The 21,844-nt window shown below is 50.5% G+C and overlaps 1 protein-coding gene across 4 annotated transcripts in view; it reads right to left on the bottom strand.

Moving 5' to 3' along the window:
- PTPN1 (protein tyrosine phosphatase non-receptor type 1) overlaps positions 1-21,844 on the bottom strand; it is a 62,545-nt gene that overhangs the window by 4,581 nt on the left and 36,120 nt on the right. For all 4 annotated transcript variants that reach the window (XM_070589449.1, XM_008534745.2, XM_070589448.1 and 1 more), the window contains exons 2-8: positions 18,323-18,413; positions 15,231-15,331; positions 12,191-12,289; positions 6,232-6,369; positions 2,820-3,029; positions 2,268-2,429; positions 1,664-1,887 (exon numbers count right to left, since the gene is read on the bottom strand). In XM_070589449.1, coding sequence (XP_070445550.1) covers positions 1,664-1,887; positions 2,268-2,429; positions 2,820-3,029; positions 6,232-6,369; positions 12,191-12,289; positions 15,231-15,331; positions 18,323-18,413 — 1,025 coding nt within the window. The remainder of the gene's footprint in view (positions 1-1,663; positions 1,888-2,267; positions 2,430-2,819; positions 3,030-6,231; positions 6,370-12,190; positions 12,290-15,230; positions 15,332-18,322; positions 18,414-21,844) is intronic.

The raw sequence follows: 21,844 nt of genomic DNA, 5'->3' as shown, positions 1-21,844 counted from the left end.
GGCAGGACCACTCGAGGCGCCAGGCTGCAGCAGACAGGAGGCTGCAGGAAGCCCTCACCTTCAGCACCCGCCCTGCAGCTGAGGCCTGTGCACATGGGCTCCCACTGTGTCCAGTGGCACTTAGGTTCTGGGTACAACTCCATTTCTCCTGGCACTCTCCAGCTTCCCAAACCCACGCACTTCCCCATTCACCACCTTCACACACAGCATGAAAGGCACCGTTCTCTCACTCGTGAAAGAACACGCGACACGAATGTGACCCAAGTCATTTGCCAGCTCCTGTCTCCCATCCTAGGCCCGCAGCAAGCCCTTGGATGGAGCACACAGGCCCACCCTGAGAAAGTCAACAGAGGCCCTGGGAAGCTGGGCACAGTCTCACTGGGGGACGGTCACCAAGCCACTGCTCAGCTGTCACATCACATGGCACCTGCTCTGGGAGGCCCCACTGGACAAGTGTCTCTCGAGCCCCAGAACCAGATCCTGTGTTCCTCTGATAAGGACCTGGGGCACGAAGGACCCTGGGGACTTAGGTTCCTGGGTCAGGACTGAGGCCTGGCCATCGGCATTTAGCGACGTGCCTGGTGAGATTCTGACGATGGAATGAACCAGAGGACCCAACGGGGCACACGCCGCGTGTAATTCACTTTCTCACGTTCTGTAACTCCAACGTCCAGCCATGTCAATATACCCAGATCCCGTTCTTTAACAGCTGCAGAATATCCAACAGAGGGAGAGAGCATGATGGACCTAATCCCAGGATACACGATCGGCTCATTTCTAACCTTCCCCATCACAGATGATGCCACAAGGAACACCTCTACGTATCTCGGCACCCTTGTTTGAGAACTGCTGCAGGCTAAATTTCTAATGTGCGTGAATGCTGGCTCAAAACGTGCACTCATGTTAAAGTGCCCTCCGGAGAGCAGGGCCAAGGGCACCGCCTCCGCAGTCTCAGGTTTCAGCCGACTCCCTCCTTCTTTAAGCTTCCAAGGTGCCCCTCCTGTCAGCAGCCTTCCTCAAGCACTGGGGAAGGTTCAGTGACTCTTCTCTAAGGCTCACCGCCTGGGCATGCACCTCCATTGCATCACTGTCCCCGGGCTCTGACTATAGTCTCCTGTCTCCCTTCAACCAGGGGGGCTACAACATTGAGCAGGGCCATGTTCTAGTGACCTCAGTATTTCACACGCCTCAACAGATGCTCAACAATCTTTGTTAAACTGTGAGGAAGCAAAATGACCATCATTTAGTCAAAACTAGGTGAAAAGGTTTAGTTCCCAAAAGGACCATTTTAGGAGCTGAAGGCGTGTGGTCAAGCGTGCACATCCCGCTTCAGGATGGGTTGGAAGCCTGGGGGCGGGCACTGTCATCACTGGGTGGGAAGATCCAATCAGCCTGGACGCACTCCTGATTCCAAGGAGCACCGCAAGGTGGTGCTAGACCCCCACTGAAGTCGGCACCTTCCTGGGCCAACAGGTGGCTTGATCGCCTAGGTTCTCCAGCCAGGGGACGGGAAGGATGGTGCAGGGGCCCCATTACCCAAGGACATAAAAGCACTGCATGCCAAGAGGAGGCTGCGTCCACAGGGTTTCGATATCAATACACGTTTCTGGAAAAGGAGGTCATTTCCCCTCGCCCCCAGTAAGCCAGGACCCTCTCACCTTACCTTTCCATGCTGCAGGGGACACTTAAGGGGGTTCTGGTTTCTTCTTGGATGGGGCCGTCGTCTTTATCCTCCTCGGTCGCCTCCTTTACCCACTGGTGGTTTGGGAAGAATTCCTTGCATTTCCCATTATGTGGCTCCAGGATTCGTTTGGGTGGCCGGGGAGGTGGGGGGACGTGCTCAGGTGGGGGCTCCAGGTCCTCATGGGAGAGCTCCTTCCATTGCTCCTGGAAAAGCAGCAAGAGAAAGTCCCGTCACTGTTCACGTCTGGCTGATTCGTCAGGAAAGCCACTCCCCTTCCAGTGAAAAGAGGCGACAGCCTGGGGAGTGGCTCTCTCTGCTTCTCGGGTCTCCAGACATATATTTGGAAGAGGAAATCTTCTGAAAATGAAGTCTGTTCTTCCCACCAACACTCTCTCTGTGAGCACTTCAAAGGCACAAACTGGAACACGGTGAACATTTCCACAACTTTCTAGCTATTGAAACACAGAGCATAGCTATTTCCTCTGACATAGGAGTGTTTGAACTTTTACAACTGACAGCCTCCTGCTCCAGAGACAAAAGTTTAAAATCAACACACGTGGAGGAAAGTAGAAGCAATGCCGACCTGCACTGAAGCGTCTCCCATGATGAACTTGGCGCCTTCGATCACAGCCAGGTAGGAGAAGCGGAGCTGGTCTGCTGTCTGGATCAGGCCCATCCGGAACCTCCTCATCTCTAACAGAACTTTCTTGATATCAACAGAAGAAGGGTCTTTCCTTTTGTCCATCTGAAAGCCAGAGGGGAGACACACTTCAGCCAGCTCTACCTCTCATGGACGATGTGACTTTCTACGTTCTGGAGGCGTGCTCTGCTTTCTACTTGGGAAAAGTCACAGTGGGGCAGGCAGAATTCTAGAAAATCTGAGAAAAGGCAGCAAAATTGGGACAACTGAGCACAGGGGAAAGAATGAGAGCGAAGGGGACGCTCTGGATCTTCCTGGATTCCACCTTACAATGACGAGCATCCTGCCAAACAATGCGACTTTCATGGGAAGGAAGTTTTAAAAAGCGAAGACCAAAGACAGTTTGCTGCAGAGACAACAGAGAAGCTGTGGCCGGGCCAGAGCAGAGGCTCCCATGCATCCCTTCTCCTCCCCGACCCTTCAGGGCCTCCTTACCAGCAGGAGGCAGGTGTCGGCCAGGCAGAAGGTCCCCGACCTGCCGATGCCGGCGCTGCAGTGCACCACGATGGGGCCATGCTCCAGGCTGAGGGAGCCTGACTCACGGACTTTGAAGAGAAAGTTCAGGAACGAGGCTGGTGATTCGGGGACTCCAAAGTCAGGCCACGTGGTGTAGTGGAAATGTAAGATTTCTCGAGTTTCTTTAGACTGAAAGAGAAAAATCCTCATGATGATTCTAAGAGAATCCCCTGTACAGAAATGACTAGTCCCTAACTGGTGATTGCAGGAAGCACCACACGCCTCCCCGCCCCTCGATCTCCACGAGCAGCTTCAATGCTCAGGTCTTCTCCCAGGGGTCACACATCTAGTCAGCACATACCAAGCACCGAGCGCCCGGCTCTGAGCTCCTGCTGGGCCTGCTTGGCTTCGTTTCCTTTAGGATGGAACAGTCTCGCCCACCTCTTTTCTCCAGTGTCTCAATCACCTCTGCCCTCTTCATGGTTACAACTGATTTCTCTCTGCCCCACAAGTCAAAATGATGCACTGCCACCCACGACAATCTTATCACCAAGCACAAGGCGGCTTCATGTGACTGAGAATGGACCTGCGTGTGTGTACCAACTCTGGGGAACTGAGGGCTCTTACGTCTGGACATCTCAGACGATTGTTGTTTTAGGCAAAGTAACCAACTCAGTCTCCAATGACTGGTGGCTGCCACGTGTACCTCAATGCCCCGCTGAACAGATAGCCCACAAGGAGGAGGACGTTGACAAGAGCAGCAGCAACTGGCCCCACGCACTGAGAGCTGATCTTGTTCTAGCTCTGGGCATGGCAGCTCACCGAGCCTCACGCCAACCCTTCGAGGCATGTATGCCCGTCGTCCCCACTTTCCAGATTAGGACACTGAGGCTCGGAGACCAACCTTCCATTAAGTAGGGGAGCAGGAGTTTAAATCTAAGTTCGCTTGACTCCAGAGCCCATGTTCAGAGCCTACTGCAGGACCTTCTGAAAGGAGGACCTCGGCCCTTGTTCCCAAGTGTTTCTCCCCCTCGCCCGGTCTGATCCCGGGGAAGCAGAAAGAAAAATGGCCTCTCGTGCTGTTTCCAGCTCCGCTCCTTACTCTGAGCCTCTAAGAGCCCACTCCCAGGGGCACAGCAGTCCCCAGGAGCAATGATCAGAACGCAGTGCTCACCGGGAGAAGGGGAGCCCAGACCCTCGCAAGCTAAGAGCGCACGGTAAGTGGGAACCAGTCCCTGGGGAAGCAACGGCTGCAAGCTGTGAAGTGGGCACAGGAAGAAGCCCACACACGGGCACCTTGCCAGCTTTGAGGGTCTCCTGCTGGCACCGCCAAGGGCCAGCTCAGTGCCCAGGTCACCTGGAGAGCAGCTGATGGCGAAAGGCTTCACAGAGGCCTGAATAGCGACAGTGTCTCCCTTCGTTTGGCAAAGGTCCACAACGAGCTACTGTACCAGCCACCATACCTGTGATAAACACCAATGACCTAACACTAGCGAGGAATGCACACATTCAACCCGCACCAGCCCGCCACACCCTGGGACGTTCCTGCAGACCCGGGGGCCCCCGCATATGACGGGAGGATGACTTATGGGATCACACTAAGCGATTCCACCCTTTCCTCCTTAGGAAATGATCTCCTTATACTTTAATATCTTAAGAGAGAAATGCCTCTTCTATTTTCTAGAGCAAGAAAAGCACTTACAAATATATTTTAAAAAACTCAATAAGAAAACATGCCAAAAGCTCAGTCTTTCTTTTAGTCCTTAAAAAGGTGTGGGTTATCTCTTGTTTAGACTCCCCTCACACTTGCCTGCTTCTTTCTCCAGGAATTCACTCCAGACCTGTGCTTGAACAGAGACACACGTCTGAGAACAGACATTTTAGAGACCAAGTCTGCTAGCGCGAACACTTTCTCCTAACATCACAGCCTCTGAGCAGCTGCGCGGGCCCCGCCACGCGAACAGCATCAACATCTTCTGCTCGGCCCCAAGTCCGTCTCCCTCAACGAGCAGGAGAAACTTCCTTGCATTTACCAGAAGTCATTCTTAACATGCCACGCTTGCAATGCTAAAAAGCATTAAAAAAAGTCTACTCCATGATCCTCCAGGCACATTCCAACACACCGTCAAGGTTATTTCTGAAATGCCTCCATCGATCAGGCCCCAGGCCTCTGCGCGCGGCCGGCAGGGCTTGGCTCCAGCACTGTCCCGGAGAGCAGAGGGCACTCAGACCCCCTGCGCCATGGCATTCCTCAGACGCCACATGGTCTTAACCTCTTCTCTCCTGTGCAGTGATCTGTGCGAAGTCCGCCACCTTACTTCAACCACTGATTCAACAGCAGGAGTCACGATGACTACCGAGCAGTAAGTTGAAAACTAAGATGTGAACACAGCTCGGAAGAGACCTTACTCTTCACCAGAGCCCAGAGCCCCACCGCGGCCTTACCAGCGCCCCACCTTCGCTTGGACGGTTCACCTGCACTGCTCCTTGAGTGGCCCCAGCTCCTTCTCCCTGCTGGGGCCTGCCAACCCTTCCTGCGTGCGCACCCTGAGCTGGCTCCTGCTCCCACACTTCACATCCGTCACCCCTCCCATTTGACAGAGAGGAACCCGAGACTCCATGAGACGTGACATGCCTTGCCCAAAGTCTGACAGTTTGATACGGCAGCCAAGAATCAAGCTGGCTGGGTTCCAGAGTGTAGTGGCCGACGACCGTGTCTGAGGACGCCCTAGGAGCCGCCTTGAGCTCCCCTCCCCAGTTCCCAGTACTGGCATGGTTCCTCAGTGGTGGCTTGGGTGAATTATTCAGAATCTTCACAGGCAGGGCCTTCCGGGGTGCTGCTGCTTTGCACAGTGCCCTGTCACATTCCAAGACCACCCTTAATGACAGCCAGCAGCTGGTGTTACAAATCCTTCCCACAACAAATAAACCCAAGACCTCACCTACAAAACTTACCCTGGCTATGAAAGCAGCCAGCCTGGGCTGGAGGGCCCTTCTTCCCGGCCGCTGTCTAAAGAGCCTGGGGACAGTGAGGGAAGGCAGCACGCTCTGCTGGGATTTCCCCTGCAGGCCGCCCCTTGGTCCCTCCACAGATGCAAAGGCAGGAACAGGTAAGTTTTAGGTGGGAAACTCCCTTTTCCTTGAGCACTGGTGTTAAGTAGGTGTTGAAGTTGAGAGAGAGTTCCACGGAGACGGAGGACCTAAGCCCGCTGCGCCCCCAGCACCCTGGTCCCCTAGCAAGCGGCAGCTAAGCTCTGCTCAGCACAGTGCCCAAGCCACGTCTTGCTCAGGGCACACAAAACTCAAGGAACTGGCCTTAGGCAATACCACCCAAGGGAGTGGACCCATCCGCGAGTAACCATTGGAGGCACTTGGTGCAGGCCACACTCACCGTAAGGTTTTCCAATTCCAGTTGTCGCACTGTGTAATACGACTTAACGTCTTCAGAGACCAACGTTAACTTCAAATTTGTGTCTTCAAAGATCATTTCTTTTTCTTCTTTTTGTGGCCAGTACTGTGCACATTTCAACTAGGAGAGAAAAGAACAGGAATTATTGTGAGCAATGCACTGTTTTCCTATGACAGGAGGTTCAGAGTACCTTCCACGAACTTCATGATAACCTGAAGGCCTAGGGTTTCCTGACCTTGGACGTCACCAGCAGCATAACCTTCTGCCTGGAGGGGAGACGGGAGGGGCGCGTGAAGATCCAGCCAGAGTGAGTTGTGCAGGCGGGGCTCAGACTTGCAAGCCAGCTGCTCCCCGGTTCTGCAGGCAATGAGGCACCTCGAGGTCCGACCCTTTCCTTCTCATCGATGAGTGAAGCCAGACTGCACACAGGTCTAGTCTCTCACAACCTACTTTATGTTGCCATTTCAAAGATCACCAAGACCCTGCTGAGGGCTGGTAGCATGGTGTATACCCCCTACCCTGGGAAAATAACAGGCTAATGGAAAACAAGACTAGAGGAGAATGCAGGTGAAACCCTTCGGACGGGTGAAGGGCTGGGGTCGAATGCAGACTACCATTCAGAGAAGGCCTGGGGAGGGCTCCGCCACAGCTCGGGACCACCCATGGTCCCACCTGCCCATTCATTCTGGTTGGTTCACTTCAGAAAAATACTTCCAAAGTTCTACTTTAATAATTTCAGAAACTACTTGATGGTCTTGATTTAAATGTAACTAGCTTTTTCTTTAAAGCAGGCAAACTCCCAAAGATTTGGTTTAGTTTAGAGTTTAAGAAAGAAAATTTGACTCAAGTCTGTGGCATACTTTGCTTGAGCCAAGTGTCTGCAGCAGCTACCCAGGCATCTCTGCTTGCTCTGACTGCTCTGGACGAAGGCAACAGGCAGATGGGGGCTGGCCGCCAGGTCGCTGAGCCAGAAGGACGGACGACACGCCCTGACAGAGGAGACCTCAAAGACGTCAGACTTCCAGCAAACGAACTATCAGCGTGTGAAAAGCTCTTTGGTAAATGGTACAAATTCAAGACAGTCAGAATTCAACATGCACTCATCCACTGCATTAGCTCCTCTGGGGCAAAGCACGATGGTGCCTGAAATGCCACAGTAGGTGGAGGCAGCTCCTCCAGGACCGGCCTGTGTCAGGATAGACTGCTCACGCCCAGCAGGGACAAGGCGGCTGGGGGAACGCTATGGATGTGCCATGGGAATTCAGAGGAAGTAAAGGTTTCGAAAAGGCCGGCTGAGGTTACAGGGCAAGAGAGATCAGGGAAGGCTCTAAGGAAGAAGTGGCCTCTGACAGAGGCGTGTTTTAAAGGATAACCAGGATTTCTCAGCCATTGCCTGCAAAGCAGCCAGTCTCAGAGGAGCAGCGGAGGAGCCAGTGGAGGCCCAGACCACAGCCGCCTGGCAGCAGGCCAGGAACTGGCAGCATCATCTGGGACACAGGAACCAGGAGGCTCTCAAGGCGGCGGAGATGGAACCACCAATGCCCATCAGTCCTGCTCTACTGAAGCTGCCCGCGGCCCAGAAACAACACAAAAGCAAAAGGAGAGAAACAAATCAAGCAACACCAGAGTGTGACGCCAACACAGCACCATACTCACGGTCCCCAAACAGAAGGCAAGAGGGCTTTCTAAAGACCCTGGCCACAGGCCTGTCTGAAAGTGTTGGCCAGCTCCATTCGTCACTTCCCTACGTTGATGATGAGCTGCAGAGATGAAGCCCTGCTGTGGGGCCCATCTGTCGGCACTGAGGCAATTCTGCCACTCGGGACACGGAAGAACAAATGACACGGCAAGATCCCATGCTTAGCCACAGTGGGTGGGGCAGCTGAGGGCAAGGCTTCTGAAGACCCTTAAAGCATGCATTTATTTCTACACTTCAAATAATTACACCTGTGTAATGCCTTAAGACCCCAGAAATAAAGAGACTGCCCCGGCAGGCACCGGGGTGGGCACCCAATGCAGCAAGCAGAGGGAGATTGAAGCGAAGCAGGGGCAAAGGCCAGCGGCTGCCGAAGCAGAGGCCATGTGTTCCCGTCTCCCAGGCAGCGGGCCGAGTCTTCAACGCCACCTCCAGCAGGCAGGCACTCACTTTCAAAACCAAATAAAAAGCCTAATAACCTCCGTAATCCGGGTAAGACCACGACTTTGGAACTCTGCAACTGAGGAATTCTGGCACACACTAGGTGTCAATCAACTGATATTTATTTTTAAGAACTCTTAGGCATCTACAGTAACGTGCCCCGCTCTGCTCTCTATCATTTCCTGTAGAAATTTTTGTTTTAAACACAGAATATAAAACAAAAAAATAAGCCCAAGATCGCTCTTCTTGCTAGCCTATTACAGTGGCACATCCCGACCTGAAAAGGAGACTGACTTTACTAGAAAGCAGGTCTTCACGAGGATTCAAACAGAGGCACGTCTTGGGTTGGCACCAAACAGCAATGTGGCAATGCCAACACGTTGGTGTCTGTCACAGCTGCCGTTACCACCATGAAGGCGGACGTGTGAGAGAGAGCGTGTCCTGGGGCCTTCTGAAACAAACAGCCAGGCAATCTGAAAAAACATCTATGCAAGTCATCTGGGGTGACTCTGTGACGGATGACTCAGTTTTCTGAAAGAACGACGAACAGAGAGAACTAGGCAGAGCAGGAGAGAGCTGGACCAGGCTTGAGTACCAGTGACAGAAGCCCAGAGCCTTGGGCACCAAAGCACCTGAAACCAAACGGCATCTTTACTCGGGGCTCTAGGAGAGACATGGTGATGCTTCTGTAAGGACAAGTTACGCTCGTCTAGTTTCTTTCCCCTGCCTCAACAACAACCCCAACCCTTATACACGTACGCACTCCACAATCACAGTCTCAAGGCAATTTTAAAACCAAACCAACGAGAACTTTAGCCGCTTGGATGACCCCAATCTAACCACACAATCACTGTCTGCACAACTGTTTTCCAGGAAGCATGGGGTCCCAAAAGGGTAAGAGGCAGGTTTGCCAAAAATAAGAGCGGGACATCCTACACTATTTGGTGAAGGATGGAAACCAGAAAACAAGTATGCACTAAATGCAAACACTCTGCAGGCTGCTTTTCCCCACGGGCCGCAGCCAGCCTGTAATCAGATTAGCTGAGCACACAGGATGCTGCAGTTTCTGCTGGATTTTCCCAGTCAGCCCTCACGGCAGTGCTGATGCCGACGCCGAATCGAAAATGTTGATCCCAAGGCAACTGCAAGAATCTCGTAGCATATGTTGCTTTTCATGCCAATTGGCACGCCCAGATGACCGAGGAGAAAGAGTAGTTACAAAGGAAAACAGGGGCCACTGTCACATTACTGCAGTGAACTATGATAAAACCAACCAATCATGTTTTCCTCACGGCCAACACGGCAACCCAAGGGAAAAGGTCGTCACCATGGATCTGTGGTCCATTTACGGTCAGCCTGGGATGGGAGACACTGAGGAAGGCTGGTGAGGAACAGGAGCTACAGCGCCAGGACACTGCTCTCTGCTGGACTATGACAACAGTAGCTATAGCAAGCCACGTGCAAATAGCAAAGAGGCTTTACCTGAGCTTTTAGCAACACACAAATAAATAAAAAGCAAATGCTACCATCCATGATTTTTGAATAAGTCAGCCTTGCTTTAAAACTCTCAACCCTCCATACCATCTAGAACAGTAGTTCTCAACCGGGGGCAGGTATGGCTCTGAGGGATGCAGGACAATGTCTGCAGACACTTCTGGTTGCCACAAATGGGGGTGGAGGTGCCCAGGCGTCTCGTGGGCGGAGGCCAGGGATGCTGATGCGCATGCTCCAAGGCCCAGGCCAGCCCCTGGGAGCGGGCCAGCCCCAGCGTCAGCGGAGCGGAGGCCCAGAGCCTGAGCAGCTGGTGAGCTGACGCCTGCATGGCCGCCACATCTCCCTTCCCCGTGAGGGAGAGGATGCGTGCTGGGGACCTAACGCTTTGTCTCTTTATTCAAAATTGCTGACAGGAGTGGTGTTGGGGGGTTCGCTTCACATCTGCAACTTCGCATTTTACTAAGGAAGCCACTGAAGCAGAAAAAATAAAAACCACTTTCACTGAACAAATTTTTTTCTAAGACAAGAAACATTATTTCATCAATTGACCAACCAGGCAAGCTCTTTATCTATTATTATTGAGCAAATAAATACTTCCCTTTAAGAAAAGGGGTCCCAGGCAAAACCCCGGGTTTTGAGCCAGTGCTGCTATGAGAGGACCACTCGCCCTCTGGGGCGGCGGGGGCAGCTCTGAGCGTTCGCATCCCCTGCTGAGGCTTCCTTCCATGTGTTCCTCCTCCGCACTTGCCTTTTTACTCTCTAGGGCCACGACTGGGCTTCCTTTGGAGGCGTGGCTTCCGTGGAGCCCTCACATTCTACAGGGAAGGCACGTGTGCGTCCCGAAGTGGCCAGGACAGCCGTGAGAACGGTGCCCCGTGGGGCCCAGGAGCACAGGGCCAGCACACCCCGTTCTCCGCTCCTGTCGGTCTCCACAGTCCTCAGCTCGCCTTCTTCTGGGGCCTCTACTTCTGAGGCTGGAGAGCCTGGAAGTGCTGGTGGTGCTGGCGGCGGAGGAAGGACTCGGGCAGCAGGGACGTGGCGTCTATTCGCCATGCTGACGGTCACACTTGCACCCTGCACACGGACACAGTCTTACACGGGAGACAGGCCTTTAACAGGCAAGCCCGCAGAGGGAGACATGTGGGAAGGGAGAGCACCAGCCCTAGACGGGCCAAGGGAAGCAATCGAGGACACCCAGCAGAGGAGTGAGGTGGGCACTGGGATTCAGAGCCTCAGCCAAGAGAATATGGCAAGAAACTGAAAGAAAAGTTTGTTCTGACTGGAGTTTGCACTTGGAGGTGTGAGAGTGGGGTCTGGGTTAAGCAGGGCCCAACCAGGCTGTGCCCTGCAGCCACGTTACGTACATCCTGGAGGGCAGCGGGGAGCCCCAGCAGGGTTTTCAGCTGGCAAGAGGTGTGAGACTGGGCCAGACGCACGTGGGGTGGTGGCCTGAACAAAGGTACGCCTGTGGTCCACCCCATCCCCAGGTATGCTTTAAGAGTTACAAAGAACTTGGAAGGACGGATGTCACAAATCCTGCAGTAAACGCACAAGCGGACAACGTCCACATTGAAGAGGTGTGACCAGGAGCCAAGAACCCAGGGTTTTACAGAAGCGAACCCAGAGTCCAGCCGCTCCCACGGCTCAGTCGATGGGAGGCACTTACACCAGCCAGAAAAGCAGGCAGGAGGCAAATATGGCAGAAACTTCTTTTCAGAATAAAACTGTGCGTGTACAGCTCTGTAACACAATGGCAGCAGAACAGGGACCGCAGGTGTGAGGAGGACACATCACTCTCTGCAGAGGGACTCCTTCTGGGGGGCGACGGGTCAAGGGCAACTTTACTTTTTTCTCTCTTTTTTCTTACTTATCTGGCTTGTTTACAATAAACATGCATTTATATATGGCCTCTTTAAATTTTTCTTATGAAAAAGACTATGTAAAAGAAATATAAAAGTTGGGGCTGGCCCAGCAGTGTAGCGGTTAAGTTCACGTCTGCTCTGGCGGCCTGGGGTTCACAGGTTCGGATTCCAGGCACAGACCCAGCACCGCTTGTCAAGCCATGCTGTGGCAGCATCCCACACAAAACACAGGAAGACTGGCACAGATGTTAGCTCAGCAACAATCTTCCTCAAGCAAAAGGAGGAAGATTGGCAACAGATGTTAACTCAGGGCTAATCTTCCTCACCAAAAAAAAAGAAAGAAAGAAATATAAAAACAATTCAAAGAAATAAACTCAGGCAAAAGCATTAAACCTTATGGACTGACGTACAAACAGTGACAGAAATAGTAGATAAACCCATGACTCACCGAGCCTTTCTCCATCACTCTGTTGAGCATGACGACACCTCTGCTCTTCTGCTCCCACACCATCTCCCAAAAGTGACCGCACGTATTAGGCAAAGGGCCCTGCAAACACACAATCCACAAAGTACATGCCCCTTTTCACAACAATGTACTCAGTGTGAGCTCACCATCAGAGGCGAGGGAATGACAGTGCCTTTAGGCAGAGTGGGGGCTGAGGATGGGACAGGGACCCACCTTTCCCTGCCTAGTGGTGAGTAACCACAATTCTATTTTCTAACACACAGTGAAAGGTCATTTCCACTTCTCAGGGCTGGTTTGGGGCTGACGGACAGAGGAGAGAACACACTGATTCTGCTTTCTGGTTTGGGCTCGCCGGCTGAGGGGCTCCACTGAGATCCACCCCAAAGGGTGCGGAGAATACTGGACAAAACTACCAGGGGCCGGCGAGAGGCAGGATGGGGAAATGATCAACAGCGACACTTCTGGCATGCAAGTCCCAGCTCCAATCACTTATCATCTGTGTGACCTTGGACAAGTCACTTCACCTCTCCATGCCTCACTTTCTCCACCCATCTCCCTTGACTAATCATAGCCCCTACTCAGAGGGTTTTGAAAATTAACTATGTTCATACATATAAAGGCCTTACCACAGTACCTGGAACACAGTAAACACCGAATACAATGTTAGCTATTATTATTACTATTAATAATGGCGACCTTGACCATAGACAGCCTTCATCCTTGGACCATGGGACATCAGAGATGTGGACACACAAATGGTCAGTCAGGCTGCCCAAGGAGTATGGTATTGCCAGGGCATGGCGGGGCACATGCCGAGCAGCTGGTCCTCTCACTCCAGCCCACCTGGCGATGGGCAGAGATGTTCAGTGGATACAAGGGGTATGGATGCCTTGAGCTTCTCTCACCTTTCAGTGCTGCCTGGAAGGGACATCATCTATCACCCACACATCAGAGCGTGTCCCCTCCCCCAGCCAGCACCACTTCTAGAATGGTTTCCATTCTCACCTCGTTTCCTCTCAGTTCTCCTTATTGTGGACAGCGTTTCCCTCTGAGCCTCCCCACACTTCCCTCGACCGCAGAGCCCTCAGCGCCTCCCCACTTTCTTCCCTGAACTCATCTTGGACTCGCTGCCTGAGCCAACAAGTCCACACTCTACACATGTGTGCAGCAGGGACCCAGACAACAGGGGTTACGTGTGCATCCCTTTCCCCCCAGTTAACAGAAAAATGGCTCCTGGAAGGCAGGAATCACATGGGCCCTGTCACCGGCCCTCCCACAGCTGTGACTCTCAGCAGTTACTGGACTGTCACCTGCCCTACTCCCCAACATCACCCCAGTTTAGAACGGGCCTGAGGAATTAAAAATCACATAAGATCTAAAAGGACACACACAGACTTAGCCAACACTTCACGGGGTAGGAGAAGGCAGCACCTCTGACATTACCCTCTATGCTGCTACACCTCTGGCTTCAAAGAGTGAGACTACAGACTTACATCATGAACACAATGAAAATAAAAAATAGGCAGGGCTTTCTTGCTTTTGTGTCTTGGAAAATGTTTCAGTCATACTGTCCAGGGCTACAACTTGGGGGTCAGGCTGCTTTGACTCCTTTCGTAAATCCTAGGGTAAAGGGAGGCCACGAGAGCAGCCAGATCCACGTGTGGAACCACCTGAGAAGACAGACAGAACTTCCGACGTGCCAAGTCAGTCCCAGGGCAGGGGTCAGGGGCAGTGGTGTAAAGGGCTCCATGACTTTCCTACGGCTCCCCTGGACTTCACACACCTTGCTTCTCTCTGCTTCGGGTTTCCTGACCCCACACCAAAGTTGAGTGGCTGAAATCAGGAAGTAAGACTTGACTCTTCCGAAAAGAGAAGTTCTCAAGAAGCCACTTTTGCCTCAACCTCTTCCCAGCAGCTTGCCTCCACCAGGGATCTTCATCCTTATTCCACCCAAGGCCACCCGGAAGTGCTGGGAAGACCGTGGGCTGAGGGCCTGGTAAAGGCCTGCCCCTTATTCGTATACCAAGAGTTGACTCAATGGCCCCCAGGACTGAACACAGCATGGCTGACGTCCTACACCTTGCCTGGGAGCCTCCTGGGCCGACTGTGGTCATGGAGGGAGAGGAGCTGGGGACAGGACAGAAAGGGGCGGAGAAGAAGGGCCACGTGGACATGCCCTGATCTAGACCCCTGCCCCAGAGCAGCCTTTGCTCACAGTGCTTTCTGGCTTCATCATCACTTTCATCTCCAAATATTAAGCACAATGATAATGTTCAAATTACCCTATAACCCAAACTGATGTGGAATAAGAAAACAAAAATTATGATTTAAAAAAGAGAGAAATTTAGACTCTTCAGAACAACTTACAGGTAACAGATTAAGACGTGAGAAAATTAATTAAAAAGAAACTCGTTTATCCCCATTCTCAGATACTCATGGTCTTTGGGTCATATACCAGTAAGTATTTCATAAGAAGGTCAATTATTATACCACTTTTACGATTTTTTCCCCACAAAGATGCCAAAAGCCAATGGGACTTTTAAAGGATGTTGCATGTTTGTTCTTGTAATCTAATGATGCTTTTTTTCTGGGCCAAAGAATGAGGACCATGCCCAGGAATTCTGAATGGCACCTGGGCAACTGTTCCTGACCTCCCACTCACCCTTTCAGGCATCCGTGCGAGGCACTCGACGCTCTGTGGCGAATCCTTACAGAGCAGATACAGGCACAGGCCTTCTCTAGCCATGGGTCTGCTGCCTCCATCCATAGACCACAGGCAATTCTGGAACCTTAATGCTGTTTTCTGTAAGCCCAGTAATGTCATACTTCCCAGAAAAGACTAGTGTCATAACCAAAGAGAGTCTCTGAAGAAGATTTTTTCCTTCCTTGTTGCTTTCCTGCGTTGTCTGAACCTGACCTTCGCAAGGGTGTGGCGGGTTTTGTTTGCAGCATGGATAACAGCGCTCACAGGGTGACATCAAGCAAGGCAAAAAGGAGTAAAAACCTCGGGCAATCCGTTTACCTGAGTAAGAATGTAACTCCTCTGGGCTTCTTCCATTTTTATCAAACTAGCATTGATGTAGTCGTTATCTTCTTGATGTAGTTTAATCCGACTATGGTCAACTGAAAGGCAAAGCAGACCTCAGAGGTTAATAATCCTGGGGGACCTGGGGGTCTACACAGGCAGTGCACCCCACAGGGAAAGCAAAGAAGGTGAGTCAGTGGCATTAAAGGTGTTCACACTCCCTGAGGCTGTGCTGTTTTAACCGAGATTAGTCATCAACATGGGGATCACTAGGATTTTCAGAAAGGTTTTTGAAGTGTTTGAAACTTAACAACAAATAGCAACAGAGATAAAATATACTAAAACATGGATTATGTCCTATTTGGGAAATCTGTTCTTAGGTCATATCTTCCTATGATACTTACTACCGTCCCCCCAACTTGGTAGGCTGGGGGAGAGGGTGTCAAAGGATCTGTTCTCTAATGCCTAACACAGACTTCTAATAGGGTAAAAAATATAGTGGCTTTAATCTTTAAAAGGAAACAAAATCCACCAAAAATTCTACCTAGTCCCCAGAGCTCCAGTTGGTCCAATGAGCTATGGTAGGCAGAATTTGTAATCACAACTCAGCCTAACCTATGTCTAACAGTGGAAAGATTAAGTGACCCAAGTATACAGCAGTGTGCGAAGTCCTACTCTGAATTCCTTTATACAAGGTTTTTTAAAAGTTCAAGTATAATATACTTTACTGATTCTAAATCTTTCAAATTCAGAACCTGTCATGATCAAAGATATTTAGAAGAGAGTTTAACTAGACAAAATAAACTCTGAATCTAAAATCTAAAGTATATTAAATGTAGCTTTCAGAATAGTTTTTAAAAATAAACTCTCATTTGGAAAGTCTGCTCCGGTTACCGAGTGGTTAAGCGCGCGCTCCGCTGCAAGCGGCCAGTGTTTCTGGTTCGAAACCTGGGCGTGGACATGGCACTGCTCATCAGACCACGCTGAGGCAGCGTCCCACGGCCACAAAAGCACCCCACCCCACTTTTTTTGATTTTTTAAAAAAAAATTACTAAGACTGTGTCACAAAAGCAATGGTTCCCTGGGGGCCACCTTCCTTGTCCTAACAAGAGCAGGTGGGTATTCCTATTTCTGGTACACCACAAGGGATGATGAACTCAGGTGACCACCATAAACAGTACCCTCTCCCCCAGCCCAGTGGGAAGGAGAAGTTCATGGGGATGAGTAGTTTTGGGTTTTCTGTTCTAAAAGATTCCAAAGAGATGTTTTTGAAAATTAGCTACCAGTTGGAATAATGTTTCTCATCAGAGATGGTTAATACAAATTGAAACACGTGGATAATATTTAAGTGGGTCATGGAGATTAGGGATCTCAAAAAGATTATGTGACCGGCGTGGGTGGGTTTCGCGAGTGGGTTCAAACAGCACTGAGGGGCCTGGGCGAACAGCTCACCCTCCAAGTGCTGGGAGACAGTGAGCTCACCTTCCACCTGGAGCCATTCTCCCATTTCCCTCATAAGCTTAAAAGCAAATGACTTTCTATTGGAGAGTAGAGGTAGGGGAGAAAAAGACAAATATGAGGAGAGAGATTGGGGGTGAAAAAGTTTGGGAACTGTTTCTCTGGAAATAACTGCTGTTTTATCTCTGGTTCATGAACTGGTTCATGAAATCATTTAGATGAGCACTGATCAAAATGTAGCAAAGGCATATTAAAGACAACATTACTGCCTAATTCAGAGTAAGTACAGCAGAGCTTGAGGCCTGGGGTACCCCTGGCACCATGTGAAAGACACAGACAGCAAGCCTTCCTGCCACCTCAGAGCAGCTGGCCAGGGCTCACAGCACAATCACCTGGGGAGAGGTTTTTTTTTTTAAAATAAAACCTATGAGGTGCCACAGCCCAGCCACGCTAACTCGAGTGTGCGAGCTACCCGGCGGCTGCGGCACTATCGGGTGTCGCTCGATGACCTCGAATTGCACTTCAGACGTGCCTGGCGTGTACCTTCGGTTAACAGCCATCTCAACCACGGCCAACATTTAGGAGCCAGACACTGGGCCGAGTGGCTGAAGTTATTTTATTTCATCTTCATACAGTCCTGAGATTGGTGTGACTCCTGTTTTACTGAAGATCAGAGAAGAGAACAAACTGCCCAAAGTCCCACAGTGCTAAGCAGCAGGCTGAGATGTGACCCTGGCAGGGAACTGCGGCAGGAGGCAGACGCAGACTGCCTGGCCCCAGTCTGGGTCCATCCTTATTCCCGCCCAGGAACCCGGGCACTGTACAACTCAGGGTGGGACACACAGCTGACTCGGCCGCAGCCGCGGGTGTGGCATGCTTCAGCCGGCATGCAGGCAGCACCTGTCTGAGGAATAACCCACTGAATCTTCTGTGTCCCCAGCAGATAACACCGCCATGGGTGATGTCGGCACCTACAACCCCTCAGTGAGTGACAACGTCTAAAAACCCTGGAGGTGAGTCAAAAAGTCCTCTGTGGCTTAGAAGAGACAGCCCAAGTTCATGTCCTTTACTCAGCTCCAGTTTTTCTTGCTTTATACAAATTCTGACAGGCACAATGAGAGCTAATGGCAGGAAAGCGCTAGAAAAGTGATGATGGCGGTGGCGAGTAGGGTGGGGTGGGGAGGACTCAATAGGCACAGCTGACTTGCATCTTCAGTAGAGGGGTGAATGGCTCCCACCCCTCATGCCAGTGCAGGGCATCATTACGTTTCAACACACTGCTCTGGGTCTAACAGCACTGTTGCTGAATCATCCAGAAAAGCTTCTATTATGCTCGCTGTACTCTGCTTCAGCTGGTAGGAAAATGATTCATCACGAAAATACTCAAAGTTAAAAGTGCTTTGAACTTAGCTGAATTTTCCAGAAACTGAAACCTTACCCTTCAACAATGGTGGAAACATAACCATTTCTCTAAGTCTCTAATGTGTTTATTATAGGAAACAATCAAGTCATAAACCTCTACTGCTATCGATGTATTACCAGCCCCAGGGCTCCTGACCGGGAGGCCCTGCAGCAAGAGGAACCGACGCAATGGAAGCAGCGAGACCAGTAATGGCGATGTGAATACTTACAGGGACTGACATCTCTGTACCTGTTTCGGTTTTTATTCTTAGGAAGCTTGGCCACTCTACATGGGAAGTCACTGGCTTCATGTCGGATATCCTACAAAACAAGGATAAAGAGTTCTTTGGAAATCTCTGGCAGCAGTAATTCATCCAGACATTTAACCGAGCGTGGCCCATGTGCCAGGCACCGAGGAAGACCCAGTGCAGAAAGGGACATCAAAGGGAGCCGGGCAGTGCTGGAAAAGCAGGCTGATAACTCCGAGGCATGTGCAAGGTCATGGGAGGAAACCAGAAGAGGAACAACCAGAGGCCTGGGGTGGGAGGAAGTGGCGTGGGGCTGGGAGCTGGAAAGACGGGAAGAGGGCAGGGAGACAGCAAGGGAGGCGGCGCTTCAGTTGGGAACAGCCAGCACAGCGAAGGCCCGGGGGCTGGAGCTCACTCCTTTTGCAGGAACAGTGAGTGGGCTGGCGGGGGCAGTGCCAGCCGGCGGGAGCACAAAGGCAGGCAGGCCAGATCTCGGAGAGCCTTGAATGTCGCGCCTGGGAGTTCCATCTGCAGCCTTTGTAAAGCTACAGTGATTAGGAGCAGATAAAATGCACGTTTATGCCAACAAACTATCCAACTGCTTTCCTAGGAGACGGTAAACAAATCCCATTACACCAAACTGTCAGAGAGAGGGGGCGCCTGGACCACAGGAGACGCGCAGCACGCCTCATGCTGGACTGGGGATACTTAGGGCATTCTGCTCTCCTAAAACATCACCATGATCACAGTAAAAATCTGTCCTGTTTAATTTGCATTTTATTATTATTCAAAGATAAACCTGCACAACAAGGTGACTATACTTAATGCCACTAAACTGTACACCTAAAAACGGTTACAATGGTAATTTTACGTAATGTATATTTTACAACATTTACAAAAAAAAGAAAGGCAAACCCATGAGGGGAAAACAGGAGAGAAGACAACAGCACCAGAATTTTGGAAGCTGGAAATCAGACTGATTAGTAGTTGGCAGGTCTGAGAAAGCTCAATCACAAGCCGGCAGTGGAGAATGCAGAGAACCAGCCTGGGTTCCACCGCAGAATCCCCTCCGAGGCTCAGAAGAGCTGCCCTCGGGAAGGAGAGGTGGCATTCAGGGCAGGGGATGGGGTGGAGCTGTCTGAGAAGAGCTGGGTCCCCCCCCCCACCTCCCCCTACCACCCCTCTGTGCTGCTGGGTGACTGCTGCCTTGCGCCTCTCCAGAAATCTAGAGATTTATTTTCTGAAAAAAGTAGATCAGGAGGCAGCACCTTCCACCTGCTCCGAGCTCTCCAGCTGCCTTGTAAGCCCCTGCGCTTTATCGTGCACGTGCAATCACTGAGCGCAAGATGCAGGAGGAAAGCCTTTAATATAATAGCGATTTACGAGAAAAATAAAACAGGAAAAACGCCTCTTGCAGGAAATAAACTGCAAAGAAAAGAAAGCTTAAAAAACATATATTACTAATATACTCAGAAAGATAAGAAAAGATATTGTATCCATGAATTAAGAACAGGATGTAACAAAAATGTCATTTGGAACTTGAAAACAAGACAGCAGAATTGATAAGCTTAATTAAGAGTCAGGAGATAAAGGTACTGGGAATTCTCCCAGAAATTAAAGCCAACCCCCCCCAACAAAAACACACACAATAATAGAAAATTAGGGAAAACAAAATACAAGGACAGAAAACATCAAAAAACAATTCAAGGAACTCTTCCAGACCCATCAAGTGCTCATCATGATGATAACAACAGACCCACACTGAAGCACACTAATGTGCAACTCCAGAACCCCTCAAAGAGAATACCCTACAGGTTTCCAGGAAAAAGAAAGAGTTCACTTTCAAAGGATAAGGTGATCAGAACGGCTTCAGACTTTGCCAGATTGAGTGAAAGCAGATGGCAATGGAGCGATGCTTTCAAAATTGTGAAGAAAAATGACTTCCAACCTGGAATTCTACATCCAGCCCAATAATCATCAAGTGAGAGGGTACAAGGAAAACACTTCCAGATGTGCAAGGTCTCAAAACCTCTCCCTCCCATGCTCCTTTTCTCGGCAATCCACGGCAGCATGTCTTCCACCTGAGGGAAGAAATAAACCAAGAAAGAGAAAGCTATAAAATAAACAAGAGAAAAAAAATCTGATACGAGGGCAAAGGCAAAGGAAATTTCCACAAGAACTGTGAAGGGAGGAGCTCCCAGGATGACAACTATGTGCGGACCCAGGAGGCAAGCAGGCCAGACCAGAGCAGTATGACTTGACAGAGAGATGCGTCCACCATACCACCCGTGACGTAGCGAAACTACCAGAGAGGAATGAGGAGAAGACCTGAAACACAGGAAATCAGGAACCCAACGGAGAAGCAAAGCAAAGGCAGTCTAAAGACGCCAGCTGCGTGAGGCAGGCCTCTGGACTGCAACCCAGACAGGAGCATGGCCGTCTCCAGGACAGACGTCTCCGAGCAAACAATGAACTGAGCCACCACCCGAAACTGCTCTGTCCAATGCAGCAGCCATGAGCCACGCGTGGCTATCGAGAGCACTTGAGATGTGGCTGGTCTGAAAAGAGATGCTGTGCAAGTGCAAAAATACACATTGAGGGCCGGCCCGGTGGCACAGTGGTTAAATTCACACGTTCCACTTCTCGGCAGCCCAGGGTTCGCCGGTTCAGATCCCGGGTGCGGACATGGCACCACTTGGCAAGCCATGCTGTGGTAGGCGTCCCACGTATACAGTAGAGGAAGATGGGCATGGATGTTAGCTCAGGGCCAGGCTTCCTCAGCAAAAAGAGGATTGGCAGTAGTTAGCTCAGGGCTAATCTTCCTCAAAAAAAAAAAAAAAAAAATACACATCGGATTTTGATGACAGTACTAAAAAAGGAAAGTAAAATATCTCAAATATTTTAAATATTATTTGTTGAGATAACATTGTTAACAGATTAGGTTAAGTAAACTATCTTATCAGTTTCATCTGCTTCTTTTTATCTTTGTACTGTGGCTACTAGAAGAGGTGAAATTATACATGTGGGTTGCTTTGTATTTCTATTGGACAGTGCCGACTGACCTTGTGGAAAACTGTTCTGAGAGGCCACAAGAAGATACGGGAAGAATTACCAAGAGGTATAAAGAAAACTACGCAAACGAAAACAAGGGCAATTATTAGTACAGGAGAATTTTTAAAAAGGAAACACTACAGTACAACACCATCGGTGACTATGTGCATAGGCAAATAACGTAAATAAGGAACACTGTTTCAACCACGAAGTGTAACATATTGGGAGGACAGGAAGGGGAGGAAGAGCAGACGGCTGCCCTGGGAAAGAGTAAACGAGCGCATCAGAAGAGCAACGTCTTCCTCAGAAGGGTGGAGACAAGCACAAGCGCACTCGGCAGCTCACCCTGGACTTGATTCTAACCCTACTGTGGCACTACTGAACTTCTGAAACCACGCCCACGTCCAACTCGAATTAAAACAAAAGAGAATCGCCCAGTCTGCTATTCCACCT

This window comes from Equus przewalskii, chromosome 21 (genome assembly GCF_037783145.1).
Source record: "Equus przewalskii isolate Varuska chromosome 21, EquPr2, whole genome shotgun sequence".
Lineage (NCBI taxonomy): Eukaryota > Metazoa > Chordata > Mammalia > Perissodactyla > Equidae > Equus > Equus przewalskii.
This window is presented reverse-complemented; position numbering and strand designations above follow the sequence as displayed.